Here is a 24551-nt window from a genome sequence, read left to right as displayed (position 1 = left end):
ATCGTGAGCACGGCGGACATAATCTGACGCCTCTCAGCTTGATTTCTTGTGTGGCAAGTTATTCAGATGCGTTGTACATCTGTCCGTCTATGAAGACACTCTAGACAAGGTGGGACATGAGGTTTATTTTAATTTTTTGGATAGATTCTTAATTATTCTAAGTCTGAAGTTCAACACTTAATCAAAATTCCTGTGTTGCAAGTAATAATTTTTTGTGTCTTCTCATTCGCGAGGCATCTGAAAACGGCTTTTACGTCACAGTATGCATGCACATACACTCTGCACAAAGTCCAAGATAACTTTAATACCTGTTTCTAAAAAATCTCCTTACATATTTTACAGCAAATAACATCGTCTGATTTTTCATATAATATCCATGGAAATTGCTGAACCCAAGATGGTTGTAAACTATTGCACTAATGCACTCTTTTTCCCTTTCACTAGTTTTTTCACCCTTCATTGATCTTTGCAGCGGTGATGAACAGGAGCTATTAGTTCTACTGTCATTACTACAACCCAATTTATCATTTTTTGATAAGTTTATTTATACACGCTTTAACATCTGTGATCATATCACGTGTTTAGGATCTTATATTAGTATTGTAGCTATGAGATGTAATGATATACGGAATAATAATAATAATAATAATAATAATAATAATAATAATAATAATAATAATAATACTTACTTATGGCTTTAAGGAACCCGCAGGTTCATTTCTGCCCTCACATAAGCCCGCCATCGTCCCTAAACCTGAGCAAGATTAATCCAGTCTCTACAATCATACCCCGCCTACCTAAAATCCATCTACGTCTCGGCCTATCCAAAGGTCTTTTCCCCTTCGGCCTCCCAACCAACACTATATGCATTTCTGGATTCCCCCATACGTGCTACATGCCCTCCCCATTTCAAACGTCTGCATTTAATGTTCCTAATTATGTCAGGTGAAGAATACAATGCGTACATTTCTGTGCTGTGTAACTTTCTCCATTCTCCTGTAACTTCATCCCTCTGAGCCCCAAATATTTTCCTAGCAAACTTAATCTCTGTTCCACTCTCAAAGTTAGAATCCAAATTTCACAACCATACAGAACAACCGGTAATATAGTTGTTTTATAAATTATAACTTTCAGATTTTTTGAAAGTAGATTAGATGACAAAAGCTTCTCAACCGAATAATAACAGGCATTTCCCATATATATTCTGCGTTTAATTTTCTCCCGGGTATCATTTATATTTGTTACTGTTGCTCCAAGATATTTGAATTTTCCCACCTCTTCGAAGGATAAATCTCCAATTTTTATATTTCCATTTCGTACAATAATAATAATAATAATAATAATAATAATAATAATAATAATAATAATAATACTTACTTATGGCTTTAAGGAACCCGCAGGTTCATTTCTGCCCTCACATAAGCCCGCCATCGTCCCTAAACCTGAGCAAGATTAATCCAGTCTCTACAATCATACCCCGCCTTCCTAAAATCCATCTACGTCTCGGCCTATCCAAAGGTCTTTTCTCCTTCGGCCTCCCAACCAACACTCTATATGCATTTCTCGATTCCCCCATACGTGCTACATGCCCTCCCCATTTCAAACGTCTGGATTTAATGTTCCTAATTATGTCAGGTGAAGAATACAATGCGTGCAGTTCTGCGTTGTGTAACTTTCTCCATTCTCCTGTAACTTCATCCCTCTGAGCCCCAAATGTTTTCCTAAGAAACTTATTGTCAAACACCCTTAATCTCTGTTCCACTCTCAAAGTGAGAATCCAAATTTCACAACCATACAGAACAATCGGTAATATAGCTGTTTTATAAATTATAACTTTCAGATTTTTTGAAAGTAGATTAAATGACAAAAGCTTCTCAACCGAATAATAACAGGCATTTCCCATATATATTCTGAGTTTAATTTTCTCCCGAGTATCATTTATATTTCTTACTGTTGCTCCAAGATATTTGAATTTTCCCACCTCTTCGAAGGATAAATCTCCAATTTTTATATTTCCATTTCGTACAATAATAATAATAATAATAATAATAATAATAATAATAATAATAATAATAATTTAATCTGACGGAGCTAAGGCCAGTAGACCTTCTGTTCCACCCAGACAGACACTGATTTAGATGTAGACCTAGAATATGTAAAAAAAAAATTATGTAAAAATACTCGTATATCATCATCATCATCATCATCATCATCTCGACTTGCGGTTCACTCTATAGAATAATAATATGCGAAGTATGCCACTTTCTATTTATAATTACAGAAATTGATTCCAAAGTGTCTTAAAGCTATTTTTATTTAGATTTTAACTTGCTTTATTCACGTTTGAATTCATCCTTTTGAAGTCTATATGTAACTGTATAAGTTTACTTAATAGACTTTCCTAAATCTCGACTTAAGTCTGTTTGAAAAAAACATATGCAGGCATTAGGACCGTCAAATTTCTTTTTATCAGTTTTTGTAATTTTTCTCACAACTCGTCATTTTGCCTTAGGCCAGTTTGGAATCTACCTCTTCAATTCTATTCTTCTATTACTCATCCAAAATCGCCAGTGTTTTTTTTTCGGACACACGAAAATTTAGCAATAGCGTTAAAATAAAAAGAGCTGAAAGCCATTTTGTCTACTACAATCTGTCACCGGCGTGGTGTAAGGGTTAACGAGTGGTACTCATACCTCAAAACTAAAATGAGGCATGATTTCGAATACCGCTTGTGCCCATCATGCGTTTAGATTCCTTTTGAGGTTTCCCCGTCTGTAAACCGAATTGCAGGTAATGACATGAATTGTTCTCGGACTCTTCTCCGCAAATTATCATCTCTTTATCATCAATTCTGTTGACAATAGTTAATATTACAATTTATAATAGTCTCGTTTACTATTATCGGAAAGCCTGAAAATAGCCTATTTGAATCTGACGGGTATAAAAACCAGGCCTTAGAAGTTGTAAGTTCACTCCGCTACATTAAGTCCGATTGTTAGAGAAATTTGCTTTTTAATATGAACCTCTCCTCTAATTGAGGTTCTGGCTGATATGTACCCCTATTATCAGGCAGTACATCTCACTTAACAATATGTGTTGGAGCAGCCGTGGCGAAAATGCGATCGTGCGCCGAGCCACTGTGTAACCTGCAACGTGCATAGCACCTATGGAGTGAGGCGGACACCCGAAGGGGAAGTGAAGCAACTGTCTGACTTATTAACGGATTTTTATTTTCCTTACGTCAAGCACTTAAATATAATTTTATACAGTACAAGGTTACAAACTAATGTTTAGTACGTGTAACCCTAGATCATATATGTAACAGATAACTCCTCGCTACGTTAAAATCGGCAGCACGTTGAAGAGAACAACCGCCAGGATCGCCACCCGTCCGCCGTAAACGAACACGAGATGGCAGCACAGTCGCTAATGCAATTCAAATGGGAATTATGACGTGACTCCTTATGTAACAACTAGATGGTAGCGTAGTAAACCTGACAAAAGTTGTTAACCTCAAAGCCTATAAGCCCGACATATGTGTTACATATATGATCTAGGGTGTAACGAAGAAAGAAATGAACAAGAAAACATAGGACACATTATCAGAACCTAAAATTAACTGTCTTCAGAATGTCTCTGCGACAGAGTTTCAAAATCAGGAATTATGCCATTTACTGCCAGTTGTAGTTGATCACGAAGGTATTTTTCTGTCAGTGGTTATCTAAATTTGGTTTTTACTATTTTCATTGTTGAAAATATTTTTTCACAAACGTAAGTTGTAGCGAACATGGCTTCAACAGAGCAAGCGAAAGAACGAAGCTTCGGATATTTATTTTTTGGCAAAGATGAAAGTTCAATCTTAGTCAAGTCCTTACATCTAGCTTTCATTTAACATCGCATTGTAAATCTGTGAGTTTAAATTGAAGATCTAACCGCATTATTCGTACATCTGCTGAAAAAGGATCGACGTACAGAGATGATGATGATGATGATGATGATGATGATGATGATAACACTTAAGGTTTTAATGTTTCATGAGTAACACGTAGTATAATACCATTTTATGTTATAGGCCTACATCCGATTCCGTCGTAATACTTGTGAACAAATCATATATTTAATATTCTCATCATATTTGCAGAAAAAATGTGTCCTCCCATCGTACTTGAAACTTTCGTTTTTGTAGAGGTACATGGTTTCGAGAGAGACATTGCGACGATACGCCACTCGGAGGTCAGAAATAAATACAAATGGAACGGAGTTTTACTTCAGTGAGTGAGAGGGTGGGGGCTGGGGGAGGTAGGAAGCAAGAGAAACGCACAGCTATCATTGCGAGCCACATTTTCGCCACGGCTGTGTTAGAGGAAAAACAATTGTTTGTGTGCATCTGAAGTCTGATTAATGTAAAGAGTAGCTAATCGGCGATGTGTGCAAGAAACTGGCAAACCCTACCCCATTATCTTCTGGCCTAGTTGCCTCCAGAAGTGGTACCTTTTGGTATCATTTGTGAGGTTTAAACCTGTCTTCGGGCAGTTTATCAAACAAAAACAATATGAACCTGTCAGAATTTCCGTTCAACTGCTTGTTAATTATTGTACACACTTAAAAAGGCGATAATGCGGGAGATAACACGGAGTTATTTCACAGATACGCTGAAAATAGTTTATTCATTTCCTAGTCGGTAGTATAAAACTGGTAAAAAACTTGTTAATAAAGTGGGAAACATAAAGAAACATTGCTTTTATCGCTGGCATTTTGTTTCGTTATTGGGAAGAAAAGTAGGTTAAACGAAAATGAAATTACATAAGTTATGTTGTAGTCTAGTAGCATTAGTGAGTGTAATAAATAACTCTCACAGCTTTACTCGTAGTCATGTTTCTATAAATGCTCTACAGTCGAGATATAATAACAATAATAATAATAATAATAATAATAATAATAATAATAATAGTACAGACCTACTATTACTGCAACAAAATAATAATAATAATAATAATAATAATAATAATAATAATAATAATAATAATAATCATCATCATCATCATCATAATCACAATCGTAATAATCATATGATCCTTCTGTTAAGATACACAGAGACTAGATTTTTAAACTTTTATAGTTTTTGAATAATTTCTTTAAAATTCGGCGGGTTTGTTGTGTCTGTACGTTTAAATAACAGTACCAAATTTCATCAAGTTTCATTCACTAGTTTCTTAGATACTATTGTTCACGTATTTTAATGAAATTAATTTATGCGTAAATTCAAAACATCCATGACGGTTCAGAATTGTTTTTGCTTTTAAAAACCTTCTGTAAAGGACTTGCATTTCATGATAAAGAAAACTGTGCATGGATTTTTAAATTTGAGAATTGGTTCATGAGATAAAAATTTTCTTACAAATCACAATTTTTGCTTGATAATTTTCTTTAATTTTTAGAAATTAAAAATTCATGTCGCTAAAAGTTTTCAGTGAAGAGCTGTTTCCATGAACAGGTTTGTGTATTGCAATATGTTGAGTATTCTTACAAAGTTTCACGTAAATCGGAGCAAATGGAAGCCGCTAGAAACTTTATTATTGATCAATAACGTAGTTTTGAGAAAACGCAATTTTTACTGGGTGTTGTATTTTAAAAATGGTCGCCAGACCTTTAGAAGTAATAGGCTGGGTCTAAACATAGAGCAGAATGTGAAAAAAATGTATAAGTTAATCATTTATGTGAAAAACAAAGAAACAAAAAAATTCATTTTTACCGCTTTGGCCAAAAATTTAGTCCTAGTGTCCCTTAACGTAAACAGGGTTAGAAACGAAAAATACTGTGTAAGACTATGCAAATCTGACTTTCAGATAGTAGCTCCCTGTGAAACAGGTTTGAATAATTTCAAGGGAAAAATTGTTCCGGGGCCGGGTATCGATCCCGGGATCCTTCGCTTAGCGCACGAATGCTCTATCGACTGAGCTATCCAGGAACTATACACGACACCGTCACAATTCTTCCCTTTATATCCACACAACTCAAATGGGCTGACAAGACGCCAGAAACCCAACTTCGAGTGCACACTTTGAAAGCCAGATTTGTATAATATATTCGTTACTGTAGGTACGTTAACAGAAAGCCACAATTTAAGTCACACAGAATTGTGTGCACTCATAGTTGAGTTCTGGCGTCTTGTCAGCCCTTTTGAGTTGTGTGGATATAAAGGGAAGAATTGTGACGGTGTCGTGTATAGTTCCTGGATAGCTCAGTCGGTAGAGCATCCGTGCGCTAAGCGAAGAGTCCCGGGATCGATACCCGACCCCGGAACAATTTTTCTCTTGAAATTACCCAAACTGTGTAAGATTGTTTTAATAATCTCTCAGATCTATAATGTAACTTACACTGTGGAGTGTCACTGTGTTGCTAAATAACATGCTAGGTCTAATTGGTGTAGAGTTCAATATTAAAATTACTAAGTTTATAAACAAATATTTCAGGCGTCATAAATTCAGTAACGAAACACTCTAAAGTTAAAGAAGAGACAGAATTAAAGTTGTGTAGTATGTAAAATCCCGGGTAGACCAATTCTTTCATATGGATGTGTATCGTGGGCAATTATAAAAAAAGAAGGAAACACACCTAACGACAGCAGAAATAAGATTTATGATGCGTACTCCAGGCTATACCAAAAGGCACCACATAATAAATGATGTACTAATGATATGGAACCAGACTTAAACTACATAGGAAAACAAAGAAAGAACCATGATAACAGAATGAAACATGAGAGGATTCTAAAATGACTTCTATGCAATTCTATCATTAAAGCAAACTTGTCATGACTTTATAAATCGTGCACAATTGCCCTAATTCTGGCACTGGTGCCAGAAAAGCTTACCTAGTAACTAGTACTTCATGACGTCATCACCACCTTCACAACACAATTTTATACAATGTACCTGTAAGAATAACTTGAAAACAACAACAAAATAATATTGACTTAGAAGCGGTTACTTAGCAACCATGCAATATATTACGTTATATCCAGTATTCATGTCTCTACTACGTCATAACATTACATTTTGTAAATTTATAATAGTTTTGTTTACGTACTTTAATACTAGAATAGCATAAAACGTTGTAGGGTTTAGAAACATGGACATTACAAAGAAGTGAAGAGAAGCGATTAGAAGCATTTGAAATGTGGATATGGAGAAGAATAGAGCGTGTAAAATGGACGGACAGACAGAATAACAAATGAAGCTGTGCTAGAAAGAGTAGGTGAAGAAAAAATTATGCTGAAACTGGTGAATTGGCTGGGTCACTGACTGAGAATAAACTGCCTACTGAAGGATGCACTGGAAGGAATTGTGAACGGGAGAAGAGTTCGGGGCAGAAGAAGATATCAGATGATAGATGACATTAAGATATATGGATCATATGAGAAGATTAAGAGGAAGGCAGAAAATAGCAAAGACTGGAGAATGCTGGGTTTACAGTGAAAGACATGTTCTTTGGCAGAACACTATGAATGAATGAATGATGAATGAATGAATTAATGAATGAATGACGAATGAATGAATAGTTTCATTGCAAAAAAAGTGAAGCACAATTTTATTAGTGTTACTGTCACTGGAACTTATGTTGTTACTATCATTAGCAGTACCTTTGCCAGTGTACCCATAGAACTCTCTCATTGACACATTAATTTCTTCTGTCAGTAGCCTATCATCGTCATTGTCAGTGTCATTAGTATTGTCACTGTCACTATGATTGTCAAAGCTACTGATATTTTCACTATCAATATTATTGTCATAATCATCATCGTCGTCGTCATCATCATTATCATAATCATCACCATCACCATCATCATCATCATTATTCCGGCCCAGGTGGATGGCATTTAAGTGTGCTTAAATGCGACAGACTCATGTCAGTAGATTTACTGGCATGTAAAAGAATTCCTGCGGGACAAAATTCAGGCACACCGCGACGCTGATATAACCTCTGCAGTTGCGAGCGTCGTTAATAAACCATAATTTACCACATTACCTCATCCTTCCAAACTCTAAACTGGCTACGGGTTAACGAACTTAGAAATTTTCATTCTCTTATTCTCCTTTTCCAAGTCCTTCACACTTCTACACCTACCTACCTTGCCTCCCGTTTCAGTTACCTGTCATCATATCATAATCTCTTCACACGCACGCAAAATAGCCGCATACTAGCCATACCAACACATAAGACATCATCGTATTCATCATCATACACAATCTCGCTCTCGCGCTTGTGGAATACCCTACCCAGTGACATCAGAGACTGTCGGAATTTAGTAGCGTTCAAAAGTAAGCTTATTAAGCATTTTCTTACTGTGTAGAGTAGGTTTAATTTTTACTTAATCAATAAAAGAAATGCTTCTCTCTTCTTAACTTTTACAATAAACTGTCTAGCTTTTATTAATCAGTTAATCTTTTAGTACTTTGATTTTTATTGTATCTGTAAATTTGATATTAATTGTAATTATAATTGTAATTGTATCCTTAATATTGTAGTTGTAATCCCCTGGTAAGGGGAAGAGAAGGCCTGATGGCCTTATTTGTACCAGGTTAAATAAATAAATAAATAAATAAATAAATAAATAAATAAACAAATAAAGTAATAAATAAATTTAAATTAAATTTTTAAATCATCATCATCACATTACCATCACAATCATCATTATTTTTCTCCAGTTAGTTCTGTAATCTTGACAGTCATTATCATAGCAAAGCCAGTGTTCTAGTTGTTAGTGTAGCATTTCTCATTGTACTGATACATTCTTCATCGATAAGTCTTTAAAATCTGCTTTATAGTCAGCAGAAACAGACGAAGTCTACAGGCCGAGAGGTGCGGCGTAACATAAAGAAGCCTTCACGTCATGTAATGTCTCGCGGACCACTGGATATCACCGGCCAACATGCCCCAACTCAATGGTATACGATTTCATTGACAGAAGCACCAATTGCGCGAACAGCTGACAAAGCACATCGCTCACACACCGTTTCCATGGTTACCAAGCTTCCAAATTTGGAGATAGCTTGACTACTTACTTATTTACTTACTGGCTTTTAAGGAACCCGGAGGTTCATTGCCGCCCTCACATAAGCTCGCGATTGGTCCCTATCCTGAGCAAGATTAATCCAGTCTCTACCATCATATCCCACCTCCCTCAGATCCATTTTAATATTATTTTCCCACCTACGTCTCGGCCTCTCCAAAGGTCTTTTTCCTTCCGGCCTCCCAACTAACACTCTATATGCATTTCTGGATTCGTCCATACGTGTACATGTCCTGCCCATCTCAAACGTCTGGATTTAATTTTCCTAATTATGTTAGGTGAAGAATACAATGCGTGCAGCTCTACGTTGTGTAACTTTCTCCATTCTCCTATAACTTCATCCCTCTTAGCCCCAAATATTTTCCTAAGAACCTTATTCTCAAACACTCTTAATCTCTGTTCCTCAAAGTGAGAGTCCAAGTTTCATAACCATACAGAACAACCGGTAATATAACTGTTTTATAAATTCTAACTTTCAGATTTTTTGACAGAAGACTAGATGACAAAAGCTTCTCAACCGAATAATAACACGCATTTCCTATATTTCTTCTGCTTTTAATTTCCTCCCGAGTGTCATTTATGTTTGTTACTGTTGTTCCAAGATATTTGAATTTTTCCATTTCGTACATAATTCTGGTCATGAGACATAATCATATACTTTGTCTTTTCGGGATTTACTTCCAACCCTATCGCTTTACTTGCTTCAACTAGAATTTCCGCGTTTTCCTTAATCGTTTGTGGATTTCCTCCTAGCATATTCACGTCATCCGCATAGACAAGAAGATGATGTAACCCATTCAACTCCAAACCCTCTCTGTTATCCTGAACTTTCCTAATGGCATATTCTAGAGCGAAGTTAAAAAGTAAAGGTGATAGTGCATCTCCCTGCTTTAGCCCGCAGTGAATTGGAAAAGCATCAGATAGAAACTGGCATACAGCTTGACTACACTGATCAATATTACACGTTATTTGAAACAAAGATGGTTTGATATAATCGCTGCTTAACAAATGGAGGATTAGAAGTTAGAAATCATCAATAAGTTCTTAATTACTTGGGTATGTAGCAGTATCGGGCTTGCTAACAATCTTATAACAACCATAAAGAAAACTCTCTTAAGGGGTTAGATATAGCTTACTGCAGTAAAATTTCTGGTAGGCCTAATATTCAATTTTTTTTCTTCCATTACTGTAGCCTATCTTGTACAATAATGAAAACTGGTATGTGTAAAACACTGTCCTTCTGCTATATAAAAAATATTTTTACGATTTAAAAAAAATTATTTATATATATTTTTTTTCAAAATTCAAAATGGTGGCAGTTCACTGTGCAGTGATTAAGCTTTTACCTCACAACTCATAAGCTTATTAAATTTTTCATGTTCTCTCTCTTTTATTTTATTGCTGAAACGCATGTTTACTATATTATGCTCTTTCAACTACATTCCTTAATAAATATTTTTTTTTTATTTTGTGTTAGAAGAAAATACTGATATTTGACCATTTTCTTTAAGAATTTATTTTTTATCAGACAGTCTTTCAAAGTTAGAGAATTTACTCTTTCATCATATTAAAAATACAATATGCATAAACACACACAAAAAATTTCATCACAGAATGTTGGATAGTTTTTGAGTTACATGGGCAACGCTTCATCACTGCACAGTGAATTGAATTTTGACAAAAAAAAAATGTAAATAATTTTTTTAAATCGTAAAAATGTTCTTTTCATATAGCAGAAGGACAGTGTTTCACACATACAAATTTTCATTATTGTACAAGATACAGTAATGGAGGAAAAAAAAAAGGTGAATATTTCCAAACTTTTACTGCTGTAAGCTGTACCTAACCCCTTAAAACATACACGGTATCTATACTAATAATAAATCTGTAGCCGAAATTTTTCTGGTAATTTTCGATTTTACAAAAATAATTGGTCCTAACATATATAATTAATCACCCTGAAACCGAAAATCGCTTTTTTGAAATTTTTGTTTGTATGTCTGTCTGTCTGTCTGTATGTTTGTTACCTTTTCACGCGATAATGGCTGAACGGATTTCGATGAAAATTGGAATATAAATTAAGTTCGTTGTAACTTAGATTTTAGGCTATATGACATTCAAAATACATTATTTAAAAGGGGGGTTATAAGGGGGCCTGAATTAAATAAATCGAAATATCTCGCTTATTATTGATTTTTGTGAAAAATGTTACATAACAAAACTTTCTTTACAAATTATTTCCGATGTTTTATTCCTTGAAAAATTTTGATAGGACTGATATTTAATGAGATAAATGAGTTTTAAAATTAAAATAACTGCCATCTAAGGCGGTGTGATGAAATAAAAAAAAACAAATGACAGTCTATAAGGGGCCTTGGACGACAACACAATCGAAAGCTATGAAGTATAGCCTACAGAGAATGTTTCTGTGTTTGTATGAAGTAATATCGGAAGCTAAATTAACCGATTTGTATAATTAATTATTAATTCACCATTGGAAAGTGTAGTTTCTCTAGATGGACATAATGCTATAATGTTATTACAGTAACTTCTGAGTGAATCGAGGACTGGTAAGATTAAAAAAGCTTCTTATGCACAGAAAACTTGATAGGCTACCGGTATTCCGTACATTTTTATTCCATGCACAATTTTGATAGGACTGATATTTAAGGATATACAAGACTTTTAAAATAACAATACAATACATTTTCACCGCCGCCTCAGATTATAGTGTTGTTATTCCTGCAGTAACTCCTATGTGCAAAATATACATTTTTTGAGTAGAAAGAAAAAACACATTTATTCATTCCATGGCAATGGTACGTAGGAGATCGTGAATTATTACATTTTCGAAAGAAAGAAATATAATTACATAATACTATTTATGTTATTTGAAAGGTTCAGAACCATAGTGGGCTAAGCGCCATTTACTGAAGACGTAGAAAACAAGGGTTAAAATTAAGTTGTTAGTCCATAATTCAATGGAAACGTATAGCAAGTAATATAAAGTATACACATTAAAACTAAAATATATGTCAATCTTCATAAAACTATGGTTGCATGTAATAACAATTAAGAAACATGTTAAATGCACCAAATGAGTGTCTCTGGACCAAAATTTTAATTTTTTAAATACAATTTAAATTAAGTAACATATTAAACGATTTATTCTTCTATCAAACACGAATGTTTCTTGGATCAAATGTCCTATTTTAATTATATAATTACTTTATATTTATTTCTAACGGGTACAACAGAGCGCACGGGTACGGCTAGTAAATAAATAAATAAATAAATAAATAAAATAGTAAATGAAACTAAATATTTAAAAGAAAATGTAAGGATATAAACAAAATAAATAAATTATAGTAAAATCAATATTTTTATAGCAGTCCAAATGTTGCACTGTTCATTTAGTGTATCCGTGTTCGAATTAAAGTAGTACATAAATTGAAGATGAGTACTGTGGGTATGGGTGCCATGGTATCACTGGTTTGTGAAGGGGGAGTTGAAGGCTCGGATAGGAGGAGCTTGTGGGACAGTTGAATGACAATTGGCTGCATACAAATTACAACGCGCCAAGTAGGCCGGCGAAATTACACCTGCAGCACGTCGGGAAGTTGCTTCCGGTATTTCTTGTGGCTTCTGACGTACACACCTTATATAGGAGTAACATCACATGTTTTCTCTTCTGCACTTGCAACTCTCATCTTCTTTTCTAACAACATTTCAACTCATCTCTATTTCTTTTATATTCCTTTTCATTAAAAGATTACTTATTTTATTCCTTCATTTCGTATTGTTCATCCACTTGCTCATCATTTCATTTATATCACCTTCATATTTTCAGATTTTTCACTGTATTCTTCTAATCTTTCACCGTCTTCTAATGTTTCTTCGTATTCTTTTAATTCTTTTTCATCTCATTCTAATTCTTTTTTATTTTATAATTATTTTTTGCCTTCTAATTCTTCTTCGTCTTCTTCAAATTTTTTTCGTCATCTGCTAACATTTTTTCCTCTCCTTCTAATTCTTCTTAGGCTTCTAATTTTTTCCACTCCTAATTCTTTTTCGCCTTCATCTAATTTTTTCGCCCTCTTCTGATTCTTGTTCGTCGTCTTATGATTCTTCTTGCCTTCTTCTAATACTTCTCGTCTTCTAATTCTTCTTCGACTTCTTCTAATATTCCTTGGTCTACTTCTAATTCTCATTTGTTTTCTTCTGATTCCTTTCCGTCTTCTTTTAATCCCGCTACGTTATTTTCCGATTCTTCTCCTTATATTAATTATTATTTGTGCCCTTTCTAATTCCTCTTATACTTTCTCCTTCTTTCTCTAATTCTTATTCTTCGTCTTCAATTTTTACTCGTCTTTTTTTTAATTCTTCTCCGCCATCTTGTATTTTCTTTCCGTCTTCTAATTCAACTCCGTCATCTTCTGATCCTCCGTCATCTTCTAATTCTTCTCGGCATTCTTGTAATCCTTCTAGTCAAAAACTAATCCTCCTCCGTCGTATTCTAAACCTAATCGTCATCTTCTAATTCAACTCCATCTTTTAATCATTCTCCGTCGTCTTTTAATCCTCCGTCATCTTCTAATTCTTCTCCGTCATTTTCTAATTATTCTCAGTCATCTCCTAATCCTTCTCCGCCATCATCTTGTAATTCTTCTCAGTCATCTTCTAATCATTCACCGTCATATTATAATTCTTCTCTGTCATCTTCTAATTATTCTCCGTCATCTTCTAATTATTCTCCGTCATTTTCTAATTATTCTCAGTCATCTCCTAATCCTTCTCCGCCATCATCTTGTAATTCTTCTCAGTCATCTTCTAATCATTCACCGTCATATTATAATTCTTCTCTGTCATCTTCTAATTATTCTCCGTCATCTTCTAATTATTCTCCGTCATCTTCTAATTCTTCTCCGTCATCGTCTAATTCTTCTGCGTCATCTTCTAATCCTTCTCCTTCATCTTATAATTCTTCTCCGTCATCTTCTAATTCTTCTCCGTCATATTCTAATCCTTTTCCGCCATCTTCTGATTCTTCTCCGTCACCTTCTAATCCTTCTCCGTCATCTTCTAATTCTTCTCCGTCATCTTCTAATTCTTCTCCGTCATATTCTAATCCTTCTCCGCCATCTTCTGATTCTTCTCCGTCACCTTCTAATTCTTCTCCGTCATCTTCTAATTATTCTCCGGCATCTTCTGATTCTTCTCCGTCATCTTCTAATCATTTTCCATCTTTTTCTAATTCTTCTCCGTCATCTTCTAATCATTCTCCGCCATCTTCTAATTCTTCTCCGTCATCTTCTAATTCTTCTCCGTCACCTTCTAATTCTTCTCCGTCATCTTCTAATTCTTCTCCGTCATCTTCTAATTCTTCTCCGTCATCTTCTAATCATTCTCCGTCATCTTCTAATCATTCTCCGTCTTTTTCTAATTCTTCTCCGTCATCTTCTAATTCTTCTCCGTCATCTTCTAATTCTTCTCCGTCATCTTCTAATTATTCTCCGTCATCTTCTAATTATTCTCCGTCATCTTCTAATTCTTCTCCGTCATCTTCCAATCATTCTCCGTCTTTTTCTAATTCTTCTCCGTCATCTTCTAATTATTCTCCGTCATCTCCTAATCCTTCTCCGCCATCATCTTGTAATTCTTCTCCGTCATCTTCTAATCATTCTCCGTCTTTTTCTAATTCTTCTCCGTCATCTTCTAATTATTCTTCGTCATCTCCTAATCCTTCTCCGCCATCATCTTGTAGTTCTTCTCCGTCATCTCCTAATCCTTCTCCGCCATCATCTTGTAATTCTTCTCCGTCATCTTCTAATCATTCACAGTCATCGTCTAATTCTTCTCTGTCATCTTCCAACCCTTTTCCGTCATCTTCTAATCCTTCTCCGTGATCTTCTAATTCTTCTCCGTCATCTTTTCGGTGGCATTATCACCTTCGTCGCACTCAAATGCTAGATAACCATCGCAGTAGATAAAGCGATGTAAAATAGACCAATGAGAGAAAAGTCCCTATCAATTTCAGTCTGATTTAATATTCATTTCATCTTCTTATAAACTTAATTTCCCTTTCGACCCATAATTTTCATCCACTTTATCATGAACTTTTTAATGATGATGATGATGATGATGATGATGATGATGATGATCTTCTTCTTCTTCCTCTTCTTATTTCTCATGCTCTAGTAGGCCTAAATGCTGAACTTGTTCATTTTCTTGGTATTATTTTGTCTTCTAGTTCTTTTTCATTCACAAAATACATCTTGATATGATCAATACTTTCTTCTTCTTCTTTCTTTCTTCCTTGTTTTCTCCTCTTTTCATGCTGTCCCGTCTTCTTTCTCACCCTCCTTAGCCTAATTTCTCTCTCCTGTCTGAATGAGCTTTTCCTCAGCCTGAACTCCACAAATTCTTCCCTCGCTTCCCCAACTTCAGGTTGCTGTGGACCACCCTGCCATTCGCTTCGCTGCTTCTTCCTGCGTCCCGCCCATGTCCGTCGTTGAATATTCATCGCCACTACTGTGTGATTACCTCCCTAATATCACCAATTATATCACCATAGAAACACCACTGATAAATGTTTATTTATTGACTTTAATATAAGAAATGAACGTAATTTTAGAGCGTGTCAAATGTATATGCTTCTTCTCTAGTTTTGACTTCATTACGCCTCCAATAATGCAGGATGTCTTAATTTATGGAAAATGCATACAATGCAAATCGGATGCTTTTACCACATGGCCATCTGTGAGATGTCTTCAGCTGTAGACTACTAAGCTAGTCTGTTAGTAATTATTTTTATTTGCGATAGTGTTTTTTTTTTTTTGTGGAGAGAATGGGCATTGATTTAGCTATACAAGACATATGCTACAATTTATGGTAGGCGACATAAATTAAGCAGAAGTTCTTAGTTTCTTTAACATTAAACTGCAAGATTACTGCCTTAGCTAATAAATCAAAATATATAGCAGTGAGAGAAAAATAATTTTCTTTGACTCTCAGTGTAGTGCAGGCCTACACAAACAGCGCTCAACGAGCGCGCGCGCTCCTTCGGAGCGGGAGAGCTGTGTTTACCGCTCGCCGAAACGGACAGGAAGTTACGTCAGAATGACATAGACTTGCTATAGGTAGAGGAGAGGGAAACGACCACTCAGTTATCTCGTGGAGTGCAGTGTGTAGGCCTATTCTCAGTAACTGTTTCACGTTGCTTATCTACTGCTACAGTACAGTATGGAGGAATCTAAAAAAAGGAACATAACATTTAACATTTAATGATTTACAGCTCGAACTTATTGATCTTCAATGTGACCTAAGGGCTAAAGATCGTTTGAATAATACTACTAGCCTGGTTGAGTTTTACAAGACTAAACATTAGCAATAATATCCACGACTACACAGGCTTGCTGTGAAAATGATTGCTATGTTTGGCTCAACATTTATATTTGTGAGCAACTGTTTTCTATAATCAACTTTAATAAAGGCAGACATCGAACATCTGTAACTGATGTTTCATTACGATCAGTAGGCTACTGTTCCTTTCAGCTGCCAACAGCATAAAACCCGTTCTGATATACTGATAAATAAAAATATAACAAAATGATATTGTACATTTAAGTAGCTATAGAATTTCTATTATTTGTGTAAAATAAATATTTCTTTTTTAATTAATAATAGTCCAAGATAGTTTTGCAAACACTGAACGGGAATTCATTTCATAAGCACTCGTAATAGTACTTTCTTTTGTGCATATTTTGTACGAGATCACCCCTTCTTCCAGTCCACCTTTATAAAGAGCGCAGCTAATATCTGCATTCCGCTCATGAGCTGTGAGGCGGCTCGGAGAGCGCAAACCTTGTGCAGGGCTGGTGTAGTGGATAGAAGATTTTGCACTGCGAACTTAAAACTTAGTGGAGGTGTATCAAATTCTACAATTTGGGATTTCTCGTTGGAGATCTTTCCCTTCTCCACTCTGTCCTAGAGTAGTGATCGACAGAATTTTTGTCATCACTCTTCTCTAGCAGAAGAGGCAAATTGAAGCCGAAACAGAGAAAACGCAAAACAACAAATAGCCTAGAGTTTACACTCCTAAAATACAAGTTTGTGTTTTCGTAGATCTTTGCCAAAGGTTTCATCCTTTGATTGCATTTGGTATTATCCTTTGTAATCTTTGGAGCTTCCAAAGGCTTTGGCCTGCGATACACAAAATATGACGATATTCTTTTACCCAGTTTGCGAATCTCCGGTTTCGAACTATTCGGTTCTCATCAGCACGACGAAAAATTCGTGGAACGGTAATCTTGTCAGAAATATTGCAGAAGCAAAGTTAAAAAGCGTCAGCCAAAAGACAAAGCAAAAGCAATTGACAGCTTTACTGAGTAGAAGGGAAAGATCTCTAACGAGAAATCCCAAATTGTAGAATTTGAAAACTTTAATTGCATGTTTATCGAAAAGTACGTAGCTAATGTAATATCAACATTCAATAAGTAATATATTAAAAAACTTTAGCCTCGAGAACCATAATTTTTTTTTTAAATTCTCAGTATTTCATCCTCTTTTTGAAATCACAAAAAAAAAAAAAAAAAAAAAAAATCCGAATTTAGGTTCTATTTCCTGCAACTAGTCACATATTTCTTTCTCAGAAACCAGAAATTGTATTAAACTCAGAATTGGCGTGATAATGAATATTCACTACCTCTACTTCAGGAAACAATAATAATAATAATAATAATAATAATAATAATAATAATAATAACAATAATAACAATAATAGACTAATAATAATAATAATAATAATAATAATAATAATAATAATGTCCACACCTGTGGAGTAACGGTTAGAGCGTCTAGCCGCGAAACCAGATGGCCCGGGTTCGATTCCCGGTCGGGGCAAGTTACCTGGTTGAGGTTTTTTCCTGGGTTTTCCCTCAACCCAATATGAGCAAATGCTGGGTAACTTTCGGTGTTGGATCCCGGACTCATTTCACCGGCATTATCACCTGCATCTCATTCAGACGCTAAATAACCTGAGCTGTTGATAAAGCGTCGTAAAATAACCTACTAAAATAATAATAATAATAATAATAATAATAATAATAATAATAATAATAATAATAATAATCCGTGGCGCTAAAGCCCGTGAAGGGTCTAGACCGACCAGCCGGCTGGTGGCCTCACGCCCACATGCCGAAGCAGAGGTGGACGATCATCCTCCAACCAGAATGGAGGTATCGTGTGGTTAGCATGATGATCCCCCCAGCCGTTATAGCTGGTATTCGCAACCGGATTTCGCTACCTATCGTAGCTCCCCAAGTGCATCACGATGCTGGGTGGACACCGGTCCCATACACTGACCGAAATTTCATGAGAAAATTTCTTCAGAAAACAATATTATATATTCAGGATTCTACAGCTACTGCCGTCTTCCTGTGCCAATCCTCCAAAGCCTTCTGTCTTGTGCGTCTTCAGTCCTCAACCTCCTCTTGTGCATGACCTCCATTATTTCGTTGTCCCAAGCTCTTTTTGGTCTACCTCTTCCTCTTCTTTCTGGAGGTTTCCACTGGTAAATTTGTTTAGGCCATCTGTCTTCACCCATTCTCATCAGATGACCAAACCACTTCAAACTCTTATTTTCTATTCTATTTAACACTGTCTCTTCAGCATCCATTCTGTGCCTAATTTCTTCATTTTTAATGTGGTCCATGCGGGAGACTCTAGCACTTCGTCTCAAATAATCCATTTCTACGGCCAAAATTCTTTTTCTATAATATGCATTCGTTACCCATATTTCACTTCCGTAGTTTAATACAGATTCAACCAACATTTTGACAATATATTTTTTGGTATCCTTCCAAAGATGTTTATCCCACCATATAGAATTTACACATGTTATACTTTTTTTACTTTGTTAATTTCGGTTTTTTATTTCCTCTTCGCCAGTACCTTCTGTTTTAGTTATAATTGTACCTAGATATTTTACCTGGCTAACTCCTTTAATTTCAATTTCATCATATATAACAATATTATCACTACTTTTAGTATTAATGGCCAAATATTCTGTCTTCTTATAATTTATAGAAAGACCCCAGGATTCATAAAATTTGTTTAATCTTTTCACCATAAATTCTAAATCAAAAAGATCAAGGAGACAATATTAATACATAAATAAATGCGCAAAGAAACAAAATGGTAGAGAACTTTTCAATTAATTCTGTGAAGAGAATTCGTCGCTTAGGACCATAATTAAAAACCTTCCATTCTGTACATGCGTATAGGGCACATAATCGACCAAAATAAGTTCAAGGATCCATACAGGTCCGACCCTCGAAAGCCAAGGCAAGAGAGTTTGTGAACGAAAAAATCGACACCCTGTTCCGTCGTCGTCATAGAAATATGACGGAGGAAAGTTTGGGGAGGCGTGTCTTTTCCATATGTTAGTACCGGTCGGCAAGTTCCTTCAAAAGGATATGAAGAACACAGGATATGGGGTTCCTACATGTAGTTGACCTTCCTACCCATCCAACACGTTTTATAAATGAAAATTTGTGGTGTCATTTTATGACGCAACACAAATACCGTCACAGTTGTTACAAAATATAATATATATTTTTTTTTTGCCCCCTTACCCGTTTCCTCTTATTTAAATTTACTCTTGCAAACTCACTTAAAATTATGACACGAACTTTAGTTAAAAAGTTATGACTGGAACAACATTTTTTTTTTAGTTTATCTATTAGCTGGTCGTTAGTTCGTAAGTTTTATAGGTCCAGCGGAATGCGGCTCATTAGTTGATACAAGCAGCAGAGACAGAAGAATATAGGCCTATACTTTATAATTTCTGTGTTTTTTTTTTCAAGATGTGTGTAACAAATTACATGTAAATAAATTAAAAGTTGTTTGGACTAATGTGCCACGCCAATTCCTCTACAAGTTTCATATCTATTCCTCTTTCTACTCGCCCGCCCGTGTGTCTTGTACAACACCGACGTTCGTAAAAACAACCGGTGTCGTAGAGAGGATACATAATTTCTTATATGTTTAAATGTTTCGAATTAATTCAGTTCTTTATCATATCTCCAAGGTTGTGTTTGCAGTTTATTCTTTAATTAATATTAGAAAGAAAAATTCGCTCCGGCGCCGGGATCGAACCCGGGTCCTTGGTTCTACGTAAAAAGCGCTCTAACCATTGAGCTACGCTGAAGTTCAATCCACAGCACCGGATCGAAACCCTCTCCTCCAGTGTTTTTCGCTTTGTGGCCGACTCCAAGTTCGACATCTATATTGACAGTTTTATATTAAGTCAACTGTCATTTTACAAAGAGCGCACTCTAGTAAAGAATAGGCCTAATTTATCCCTCTGGAATATTTCAATAGCTTGCACGGTTTTCTTGTAAATTTAATTTTAAAAACCTCTAATTTCAAGGCACTGAACGATGCCATCAAGTGGCAACGTCGAGGCAGAGAGCAACTCACCTACCTAGATACACCGCGTTCGTTGACCTTTTACATCTGTATCACGAGTAGAGTGTGTTTGCGGCGATGTTGCCGGATTGCTCAAACTCCAAACTTAATTTTCTAATTAACATGCATTTAATCACAAAACGTAATATAGGTTTTCTATTCTTTTAAATGTACCATATCGTAGCTTTCAAATTGCAAGGTTATTATTTTTCACTTTTACTCTGTATAGATAATTCGTTTGTGTAGAGTAGATATTTCTGTTAATCCTTCCCAACGTCTCTGCCATCTTGATTAGCCTACAGTGGCCGCTAAAAGCAATACCGGCGCCTCTGGAGCGAGAGTCACTCAAATAATGGTCTACTTATCCTATACATTTGTTCATATTCTGAACGACAGAAACGAAGCATTGGCACGCAAGAGGGTTTTAGTTACCACGCAACGCGGACAAAAGACAGTCGAGGACTTTGTTTCAGTTTTGTAGCATGTCCTTACTATTAATTTGTATTATCTCTCTAACATATCGACAAAACTGTAGGTGGATTACACAGAAATTTACAGAAAAAAATATGTTTTTGTGATTTGGCACGGAACTTAAAGATTTTTTGTGAACACGAATACATTGTCTTAAATATTTGCACGTAATTTCACATGGCTGTTAGACTCAAGTTCCTAAAGCGCCAGTGAACTTCACGAAAGATATGTATATCAACTCAAGTTCTATATTGATGCGAAACGCTTTTCTACGTACCTGCAATTCGTTATGAAAGACCTTCAGTTGTTTATTCAAGGCTTAGATTATGTTTCCACTACAACATTGATCAAATGGAATGCGCAGTCTATAGCTAGATCTACTAACGATAGCCTGTACAGGGTGGAAGTGAAATAACCTTGCATATTTTCAGAGCGAATAACTCATGTTGTATTTAATAAAAAAGTGTAATACCATGTTGATGAAAAATTCATAGTTTCCGTAGAAAAAAAAAGTTTTTTTTTTCTCAAATGTGTAACACCCTCTTATTCGGTAACTATTGAAAGTAAAATCGTAATCGTGATTTTGGTCCATATGGATAGGAAATCTAATAAAGAATCATTTATTCCTCTGACGTATTTCAATAGCGTGGACGGTTTTCGTGTAAATTTAATATTTAAAAACCACTAATTTCAAGCCACTGAACGATGCGAGAAGATTGCAACATCGTAGTCCCAGAGGGAGGTAGAAGGTAGTTCACCTAGGAGACAGACCTTAGTTCGCTTATCTCTTACATCTATATTACGATAATAAAGATCAGTGTGTTAACGGCGATGTTGCTATATTGCTGAAACGTCCAGCTCAATTTTCTAATTAACCGTGCATTTAATCACAAGACGTAATACAGGATTTCTATTCATTTAAATTTATTCTAATATCCCTTTCAAACTGCTGGATTATTTCTCTTCCACCCCGTATAAAATATGACGACGTACATAAGGAAATAAGATGAAAAATAATGTGTATGCCTCAAACTAACTTATAAATTAATACAATAATAGTACATTATGCAACGAGCCTATAATGGTAGTAATTAAGACGCGAGTATGTTTATCAAACGAGAGCAAGCGAGTTTCATAATTTTCATACGAGCGTCTTAATTACCATTATAGGCAAGTTTCATACGACTTTTTATGCTCCACCATATTTCTGACTTGAAATTATTCAAAAGTATTCATGTTATTCTTAACTGACTGGGGAGCGGAACTAACCTTGTGCAATATCTCGTAAATTGTGAGATGTGCGCAGACGCGAAAGTATTGTTTTTTTTCCTAGAAACAAATGTCATTGACCTTGATATAATCTAGAGAGTAAAATTAACATTAATCTTGATATAACCTTGAAATTGATTTAGAAATTGAAAACCGAGATGACAAATTGAATTTATTTGAATATTATTTACAATTAACGCTAATTATTATAGTAACAGAACATAACCTTCTGCGACAGTATTGGATTTTCAGCCTCCGTGACGTTTCGCTAGTTGTCTTTCGATTGCATATCCGAGAATAATCGATACTTGCGCTTTCATATTGCGACAATGGTGTTTTCTGAGTGGTGGAACACCTGAACTTTAATTAATAGGTGTACTTTAATGAGGTCCATTAAAGGGCTGCTACCAGGTGTATAATTACTACATTTCGGCATGGTCGAGCATAAATAAATAAAATAAATATATTAAAATGTAATGTGGCAGTGAATCTGGCAGTTAAAATGTTGTAAACTCTAAAATCGGGATTATAGCTTTCAGATGTAAACTTCCAAATTAAATATTTCAGCTTTTCTCGAATTCTAAAATTATAGTTATGAAAAAGTGAAATGTAAGAGGAACTTGAATAAACTAATTTTGTGCGAGATCGTGCGTATTTGCTTGTTTTCCGCACAGAACCAATACGCGGTAAGTGTGAAATACCACATTCAGTATTCCCAACGTAACACACATAACAATTTCCCTCTTCTTACCGCTTAAGCGCGACATTCATTTTACTGCTCTAGGCTTTTAACATATTATTTTTAGAGACGTTTAACATAGTAATTAATTATAAATTGGAAACTTACCACTGCAATCTCACCTAAATTGCACTGTTAATTATTGTTTTTAAATATTTGCAAAAATTAAGTAAAGTCTACTACTCCACGAAACTTATTGCATTCCTGATACAAGTAACATTAAGGAATTCGTGAAAAAATCAACAAGATTCCAGATGCGGATGTTATTACTGCAATATGTTATATAAATAATATTGTTAAAATATTAAAATGAAAAATAAATCATTACATAACTTTACCCTTTGTTTAAATTCGCATTTATAGACTGGGGGGGGGGGAAAGGCAGACGTATATCACGGCCTGCTGGAGGATAGTAAACACAGAAAACATTTTATAGCAACAATGTTGAAGAAAGTTATTTTGGTTTTCCGAAGTTGCCGTCATTAAACAGAAACCAAGATGGATATTTCATTGCAACTAATTAGAAATTCGTCTTTCAGGTATGTAATAAACAATCTTCGCACAAAATAATGTACGATACACGAGCGGTATGTTTGTTTTCATGTTCTCGGAAATTAAAAAGCTCAACTACGTTTCGCTTTTTCAATCTTTTCCTCGACCATGAAAACGTAAACATACCGCTCTTGTAACGTATATTACTATTATAATATGACAAGTGAGAAGGTTCGAACCTAGTAATAATATGATTAATTGTGATTACGATAGTTCTAATTTAAATAAGCCACTAGCTTCAGTTATTATTATTTCATCATTTAATTGTTACATTGGTTCGAACACATTTATTACATCAGTGAATGTACTTGTCCTGTGTATCATGGAGGTTTTTACAAGAATTTAAGAGAGATAATTTTGTAATTTTGATTTATACACATGATTGTCCCTGAGGGTTGATACATGCCTGCTAAAACAGCGAAATAACAGATTAGTATTTTAAGTACTGAACTTCTATCGTAGCTTGTCTTTTTTTATTTGTTGCAAATGACATACTATGTTACCATGACGCCCGCGGGACGTTATTTATGATGATAATCGATACGAACTGGAAATAATTTGTTTGTTTCTTCCTTTTTAACAGAGCACTTGCGTGTACGGAGTTCCATATGGTAATCACATTTAATGTTGAATATGAACAGGTTAATATGAAAGCATTGTCGAATCTCGCAGACTTAACGTAATTATTAGGCCTATTGCTAGTTGTGAGCTAGGAATTTGAAGAAGTTTAAACATGTTCACGACTAATAGTCCATTCTTGCATCATCATCATCATCATCATCATCATCGTCGAATTACCTGGTTGGGTTTTTTCCGAGGTTTTCCCCAATCGTAATGTGAATACAAGGTAATCTCTGGCGAATCCTCGGCCTCATCTCGCCAAATATCATCTCGATATCATCAATCCCATCGACGCTAAATAACCTAGTAGTTGATACAGCGTCGTTAAATAACCAACTAAAATAAATAAAATAAATC

The 24551-nt window shown here is 35.2% G+C and overlaps 1 protein-coding gene and 1 long non-coding RNA gene across 3 annotated transcripts in view; one reads left to right on the top strand and one right to left on the bottom strand.

Annotated features, from left to right (window-relative positions):
• Positions 1 to 14979, top strand: part of LOC138713958 (DNA-directed RNA polymerase II subunit RPB1-like) — a 43782-nt gene extending 28803 nt beyond the window's left edge. The window contains exon 3 of the mRNA XM_069846537.1: positions 13702 to 14979. Within this exon, the coding sequence (XP_069702638.1) occupies positions 13702 to 14979 (1278 nt within the window). The remainder of the gene's footprint in view (positions 1 to 13701) is intronic.
• LOC138713977 (uncharacterized) overlaps positions 1 to 24551 on the bottom strand; it is a 201053-nt gene that overhangs the window by 134769 nt on the left and 41733 nt on the right. The gene's annotated exons all lie outside the window — the stretch shown is intronic.

This window comes from Periplaneta americana, chromosome 14 (genome assembly GCF_040183065.1).
Source record: "Periplaneta americana isolate PAMFEO1 chromosome 14, P.americana_PAMFEO1_priV1, whole genome shotgun sequence".
Taxonomy (NCBI): Eukaryota; Metazoa; Arthropoda; class Insecta; order Blattodea; family Blattidae; genus Periplaneta; species Periplaneta americana.
The sequence above is the reverse complement of the archived record's forward strand: the minus strand, read 5'-3'. Positions and strand labels throughout refer to the sequence as shown.